This window comes from Cibotium barometz, chromosome 55 (assembly GCF_041138505.1).
Source record: "Cibotium barometz isolate CiBa-2024 chromosome 55, ASM4113850v1, whole genome shotgun sequence".
In the NCBI taxonomy this organism is placed as follows: Eukaryota; Viridiplantae; Streptophyta; class Polypodiopsida; order Cyatheales; family Cibotiaceae; genus Cibotium; species Cibotium barometz.
The window spans coordinates 30256892-30264407 of NC_141100.1; the positions used below are offsets into that span (position 1 = coordinate 30256892).

General features: G+C 42.1%; 1 protein-coding gene across 1 annotated transcript; it reads right to left on the minus strand.

Annotated features, from left to right (window-relative positions):
- Nucleotides 1-496: 496 nt before the first annotated feature.
- LOC147607606 (uncharacterized) lies at nt 497-1477 on the minus strand. Its single transcript, XM_086790784.1, has 3 exons — nt 1063-1477; nt 919-966; nt 497-840 (listed from the first exon to the last, which is right to left on the minus strand). Exons 1-3 carry the CDS (start codon nt 1337-1339, stop codon nt 497-499), a joined length of 669 nt encoding a protein of 222 aa, XP_086646910.1. The 5' UTR covers nt 1340-1477.
- Nucleotides 1478-7516: the final 6039 nt, after the last annotated feature.

The following is a 7516-nucleotide window of genomic DNA, read 5'->3' on the forward strand; positions in this document are numbered from 1 at the left end:
TGTTGTTTTATTGTCGTCCTTTGGTGCCATCAAAAACTCATTTTATTTATTAAAACCATTGAAAAAGCTAAAATTTTCAATTCATGTAGTAAAAACTATTATCACTAACAATTAAGATGACAAAAATAGACTACTTCTAGAGGAATAATAAAGAAAATGTCGCATTGAAAATGTGTTTGACCAAGGGGCAAATGTGTGTGTTGGCCACCAATGCAAAAAAAAGGTCTAGCACAAACTTTGTTTCTCTATGATTACTTATTTGATCAAGCCATGTTCTCATTTTAATTCAAATGTCTTAATTCTTTATTCGATGTGCACATTCAAACTTCAAATATAATTCTATAATTTTATGTATCTATATAATCTCGACGCACAAAAGCAATTTTTTTTCCAAATTCATAATTCAAAGATATTTAAAACTACCCCTATTTACACATGAAAATAACAAGTTTGGAAGCCTTTACATCAACCCATTGCCAAACAAAACTATTTTTTTTCAAATTATACGAATGCATGCGATGAAGTAAGCCAAAGTAAAATTCATGCACGCTAGTTGCCCTTGTAGGCTCTCATCGCTGCCAAGATGCTTCATAGCTTGCTCACAGAACCACTTTGCAATCCAAGAGCTCTTGGGATAGCCACTCCCGCCCGCAAACGAACAATAAACCACCCATACATCCTTCTTCCACAATTCGCATACCAGCCTGCTCTTCCCCCAGCCACTAGACTGGAAAAGGCCAGCACTCGGAGCATAGCCACCCTTTTGCATTATGCATGTCAAAGCTCGATACATAGTGGAGACATTGTCCGAGTTCTGGTATTCCAGCTTAAACGCCCTTTCTGAAAGGGCATGAAAAAGAGAAAAAATCAGAGAGCAGGGGTCAGAAATCTTTGCCTACCTCCAGTCAGTCGGCTTACCTCTGGCATCTGAAGCAGCTGGTTGCATCCGCTGCTTTTTGGGTGGGCCTGAAAATAGAGAATGAAGCAAGATAACAGTTGAGTTCCAATCTCCAAAGCCCTACTCACAGACACAGACAGACAGAACCTAGGCACCATACATACCTCCTGGTTCGTCAAATAAGCGAGCGTGCACGACGTTGGGCAACCGACGTACACTATTTAAAACTGCAATTGGACACCAATCCCCGAATGCAATTGGACACCATGCCCTGAATGGTTCCACATACACATACTCCACAGAAAGCGCATCCATCAGCCAAACCTTTAAGCCCTTCTCAAGATTGTCTGGCACAGGCACGCGTTTCACTTCCCTCCTGTCAAGCGTGTCTGCATCTGTGGCCATCTCGCTCGCCGGGTGTAGCGCGATTTCTCTCACCATCGCTGTGGCTTGTGCCGGTAGGGTAAGGGTAGAAGTTTTATTATAAAAGTGCTACGCCTTGGCTATAAGATAGATACCATTGGGCTCTGTTCTCTCTCCTCTCTCACCGCATCCCGCATGTGAGAAAATGGATAGAAGGCCTGGCACTACAAAAAAAAAGGAGTAAAAAGCTACTCTCGTTGTCTGACCGGGTATCTCCCCCCCCCTCTCTCTCTCTCTCGCGCGCGCGCGCACACACAATCATACATCACACCTTCAACCTCCTTTGGCTATCCACTTGGACGGAGAGATAGGTCTTTTGGAGCATGGTGCATCTCCTACATCTCGTGGATTGTCTCCATCAAGCGATACTCCCACATTGTGAACGGTGGGTATTTCTTTGGCAACATGTTTTTTGGCAAGCTATCCAACGGAATGTTTGGGTTAGATAGCTTGATAATCGAGACGACCTTTACTGCAAACAATTTCGGCTTCCATTTCTCGCATTCCAACACTTGCTCCAAGAGGTGCTTCCCTTTCTGCCATCCACTGATTCACAAGCATTTGTAAGAGAGTCCATTGATCCGGCAAAGGCTTTGACCTTCACTCTACCTACGCTTGCACAATAGAATCTACCACACACATACCTAACACATTCGGTGTGGGCAAGTCCATCGTGCACAAATATTGTAATGTAATTGTCACTATCTTAGCCACACAATTGAAAGCACGATACATCTCTATACTTGAAGGTGATAGGCTCGGTAACATAATTAATGAATTCAATGCCATGACTGTGTTTCCTAATGTTTGTGGAACAGTAGATAGCACCCACATTACTACAGGATCTCTGCATACCCACGGCTAATAACCAACTCTTGCCACAGCGTCAGTATAAGCATTGATATGTGTGTCTATATATGCATCCGTATATGTGTCTCTATATGTGTCGGTATGTGCATCCTTATATGCGTCAATAACATTACTTTTTTGCAAGTTCTTTTGTTGCCTTTTTTTAATGGCTTTTTTTTCTATTTTGTCACTTCCTAGGCCAGGGATAGAAGAAATGAAATGTCTTGGAATAGTTTATGGTGTCTTGGAGGTAGCGTATGCATATGCATACAGGAATGACAATGACGAGTGTGCAAGAAAAAGAGAGGGGGAGTGTCATCAAAATTAAAGTTTGATGAATGTTGTGCTTTATCAAGGCTTTTCTCTCTCTAAAAGTGGCCATTTGAGATAGAACAGACACACAAAAGCACATATGGATGGACAAAGAGGCATGTATGAAAGTGAATTCAAGGCAAGAGAAGTGCCAAAAGGTGAATTTCATTTCAAAAGTGCATGGAAGATTCTCCTAGGATCTCACCAGAATTTTACGGAGTAAAAACAGGCCTCCGAAGGACCTACATCGGCTAAAATACGACTTACGGGAGGTATCCAAGGTGGGTGCATGGACAATGAATTATGAAAATGGGAAGGAGGGCTTTATTTGGTCCAATTAGAACACATTTCCACCAATGAAAGAGGTGGAAATCGGTGCCCAACCTCCCCCATGTGTCACCCATGCTCTACCTCTCTCTAAGCCACATGGATGCTATAAATGGCATCAAGCTTCCACCTCATCAACTCGAGTTCTTAAAAGGGGATTATCTTACTCATTAGGAGGGCAATTAGAGTGTGAAAAGCACAAGTGAGCTCTCATCAAGCTCTTCAAGCTCAAGCACTCTTATGCTAGTTACATGCTTATGCTAGTGTAATACCCTTGGTAGATAAGTACATAGACTATGGAGCACTTCCAGCTCAAGCTCCTAACCAAATCCTCTTCAAGACTCTCCTTTTCTCCACAAGTACTCTTGGCTTGAGTAGCCATTGAGGCTTTGAGAAGAGGACAACGTAGCTCAAGGTCCTAAGCAAGCCCAAAAGCTCAAGGGTTATGGAGATCCTAGCCTCCATGGTCCAAGAGATGTATTAATTTAAGCTTCTCTCTTTTTGTAAGAGTTCAAGAGCAAAGAATTAATACAAAGCCTTTCGAGGGGGGGTCGGCCTCAAGAATTTCGGCCCTCAATCTTGAGCTAGTGGTTGGTGTGTGTGTGAGTAGCCAAATGAATGCATATGTGAGTTGTTTGTGTGAATGCATTAGCTACTATGTTATTCCTATCACATGCTATCACTACTACTAAGGGTGGAAATTAAAAGGAACTCAATACTAAAAGAGCTTGAGTAAATACTTTTTATTTGCTATATAAAAGTTTATAGTAAACTTGGTTACATTGGTATCAGAGCATTGTAGGTGTTGCTTAATTGAAACTAGCATTTCTAATTAAGCTACGATCCAAGCACTCTCATTAAAAGGTAGTGAATACTGTGAAGGAATCATGTCTTTCATTCCACACAATGAGCATAGTTGGCATCAAGTAAATTTTAAGGAAGATGAAGCTTTAACACAAGGAACTCATGCCTTAAGGAACTTAGTACAAAGCTTGCATGATGCACAACATAATCCCTTTTTCAGACCCACGGTCCAAGCTTTAATGTTTGCTCATGGCATGGTTCTTACAACAAGGTCTCCTCCACGAGAAGCCAATTCTTTACAAGGGAGTGAGCATGTAAGAATGTCCGTGGAACGGGAGGGAAAATCTCCATCAAGTGCTCCTCAAGAACGATGTTCCCGTTGTAGACGGCGGCTTCCTCATCCAAAAGTGGAAGAAGCAAAAGAAGCCATTTTCATCGAAGAAGGAGAAGGTCTCCTTCACCTCCATCAAGCCCTTCACTCTCAAAAGGTGATGAAGAGAGTTCTCTACAAGAAAGGTCAAGCGCATGCACTCGCATACCAAGAAGACGCAAAAGGACCTATTATGCTTGGAAGAGAGCTCGCAAGCTTCAAACGTTCAAGGAGGGTGGAAAGAATGTGACTTTTGTCACATTTGATGGTACATATTGTCACATTTGATGGTACATATGGCAACATAGATAAAGGCCTCAACTTTATCCGTGCGGATTTTGGTGGAGAGCATTTCACCGAAGAGTTCAAGCTTCGTCATGTGGCCATGTACATGCAAAGGTCTGCTCGTCAATGGTGGGCGAGTCTTTGAGCTCAAGGTTTGCGGCCCAAAACTTGGCGGGAATGTAGAAATGCTATCATGAAGCAAGGGAGAGAGTATACAGCACTACATAGACAAGTTTTGGGATTTACGTCTCAAAGCTATTGTCTTTAAGAAGATAAATTTCTCGGAGCAAAAGCAGTAGTTTTTGGCTGGACTCCATGAAGATGTGCGTGGATATGTTCATGCACAAAAGCCCGCAACTATCTCCGAAGTCATCCCCATCACTCATTGGTGGGTAGCAAGATTTTCCCTTTCAACAAGATGACTATTAAGTTATACGAGAAAGGTTAAGAGACTATCCACAATCAGCGGCCGTCTCAAGAATTCAAAAGTCAAATGAAGAAGAAGGAGAAAGGGGGTGTACAAGGGGTAGAACCCGAGGAGCTTAAAAGGTATAAGAAGGAGAACTGATCCTTCAAGTGTGGAGAACAAGGGTACTCCTACCGCAATTGTCCCACAAAAGTCATCAAGAAGGGTCCTCCTCAAGCCACACAAGTAAGCTTCCCATCTAATACGCAAAAAGATGCTAATCACAATTATGCTATGTGTGGGGAAAAGTTGAGGATCAAGATGCTTTTATATTATTTGATCCTGGCTCATCCCATAATTTGATTTCAGTTGAGTTAGCCCAAAAGTTGGGCATCAAGACTGAAGAAATGGGACCTGCACTCGATGCTGACGGAGCCTTTAAAGGGCCACAAGTCTCTGTCATGCCACTGATTGGGAAGCTCAAGATACGCATTCAAGAATATGTTGATCAAGAGGAGTTTTATATATCCCCTTTGTTGCATGAAGATGTCATTTTGGGGGCGCCTTGGCTCCATCGCATGGCCATCCAACTCACCTATCCTAATAGGGATATCACTTTTCATCATAAGGGTAAAGCTATTAGTATTAGAACTGAGAAGAAGGGAAGCACCATAACTCTTGTATCTAGTGATGCTATACAAAAATCAATAAAGTCTTCCCTTTTTGTGTACATGATTTTTGTTAAAGACTCTCATGACACACTCTCTCAAGAAGCTAATACTAATATGAGCTCCAATGAGGAAATGCACTATATGTCTTTCCTTCAAGCATATAGTGATTGTTTTTCAGACTCTATCCCTAGTGAGTTACCTCCTTCAAGAGGAGAGGATGACCATAGGATTGATCTAGTGCCAGGAAGTGCACCTCCTAATAAGCCCCCATATCATGTTTCTCATGCTCAACAAGAAGAGATACTCTTGAGAAGGGGATGGTACGACCTAGTTCGTCTCCTTTTTGTTCACCTGTGTTATTAGTGCAAAAGAAAGATGGGTCCTATCGCATGTGTGTGGACTACCGTGCACTAAACAAGAACACAATTAAAAATCGATTCCCAGTCCCTCACATAGAGAACATCTTTGATAAGCTACAAGGTTCATCTTACTTTAGTAGGATAGATCTTAAAAGTGGCTATCATCAAATCAGGATAGATCTTAAAAGTGGCTATCATCAAATCAGGATAGTATCTCATGACATCCACAAGACTACTTTTCGTACGCAGTTTGGTTTGTATGAGTATGTAGTGATGCCCTTTGGTCTTACAAATGCTCCAGCAACCTTTAATAGGTTAATGGAAAGATTATTTAGGAAACATAGGGCATACACTGGTTGGAGTGTTCTTCGATGATACCTGGTTTTATTTTTCTTCCTCGACGCATGATTGGATATCTTCAGCGACCCAGAGCCCGAGCACTGTATGGTTAGCACCCTCTAAGATCCTTCACAGGTCACCTAGTGCCTAACTCATAGGAGGCTGCTTCCTTGGTCCCTCATCTACCGTACTAGAAGCTCACCATTTAAATCGAGAACTGAAAGTCAAGTGCTTTTACTCGCACACTGCGAAGGCGCAAAAGAACCTACTATACCAGGAAGAGAGCTCGCAAGCTTCAAAAGTTCAAAGAGGGTGGAAAGAGTGTGACTTTTCTCACATTTGATGGCACATATGGCAATACGGATAAAGTACTAAACTTTATCCAACAATTTCATGCGGCATTTGGTGGGAGGCACTTCACCGAACAATCAAAGCTACGCCATGTAGCTATGTACATGAAAAGGTCCACTCGCCAATGGTGGGCAAGTCTTCGAGCTCAAGGATTGTAACCTAAGACTTGGTGAGCATGTAGGGTTGCTATCATGAAGCAATTCCTAACCGATCAAGCCAAGGATGATGTGCTAATGGCATGGCGTGCTCTCGGGCTCGAAAAGGGAGAGACTATGCAACACTATATAGACAAGTTTTGGCATTTGCATCTCAACGCCACTGTCTTTAAGAAGATAAACTTTAATGAGCAGAAGCAACAGTACCTGTTTGGGCTTCATGGATATGTTCATGCACAAAAGCCAAATAATGTCTTGGTGTAGAAAAAGTAGATAAAGCCTATCAAGCTGAAAGGAGTCAAACCAGAAGCGATGCCACAGGAGGAATGGCAAGACTTGGATGAGCTCACCAAGTCTACCATCATGCTAACACTCTAAATCTGTTTACTTCAATGTCAAAGACAAGACCACCAGTTATGATTTATGGTAGAAATTATGTGACCTATATGAGAAGTAGAGTGCAGCTTCTCAGCAAGTTTATTTGCTAAAACAATTGGTTGACTTGAAGATGAAGGGACGTCCATGTCCAATCATCTTAATGAGTTCAATACTATTTTCAGACAGCTGTCACAGCACAGGGCATTACATTTAATGATTTTGTGAAAGCTATGTTCTTGTTGGTCACATTACCAAAAAGCTGGGACACTTTTCGTATAGCTCTTAGTAATTCTGCCCCTGCTGCTACTGATGGTCTTACTAGTGCAAATGTTGAAGGCAGTTTGCTAACAGAGGAAGTAAACAAAAAGAACATGGAACCAGCCAAGGGTTCCAGTGCCCTCATGGTGAGGGGGAGATCCCATGCAAAGGGGAAGTCGACAAAGAGAAATCAGTCTCGTAGCAAATCATGTGGTCGAAGAGCAAGAAGGACATTGAGTGCTATTACTGCAAAAATAAGGGCCACATGAAGAAAGACTATTACAAGTGGAAACGTGATAAGGGAAAGGATAAAGATGAGAAGAGTTCAGAA

What these genes read in the sequence shown, in the direction of transcription:
- LOC147607606 (XM_086790784.1), bottom strand. Translation starts at nt 1,339, where the DNA reads ATGGTGAGAGAAATCGCGCTACACCCGGCGAGCGAGATGGCCACAGAT. An exon ending in CTTATTTGACGAACCAGGAG is followed by an intron (nt 967 to 1,062) that starts GTATGTATGGTG and finishes CTCTATTTTCAG; the next exon opens with GCCCACCCAAAAAGCAGCGG. An exon ending in AGCTGCTTCAGATGCCAGAG is followed by an intron (nt 841 to 918) that starts GTAAGCCGACTG and finishes ATGCCCTTTCAG; the next exon opens with AAAGGGCGTTTAAGCTGGAA.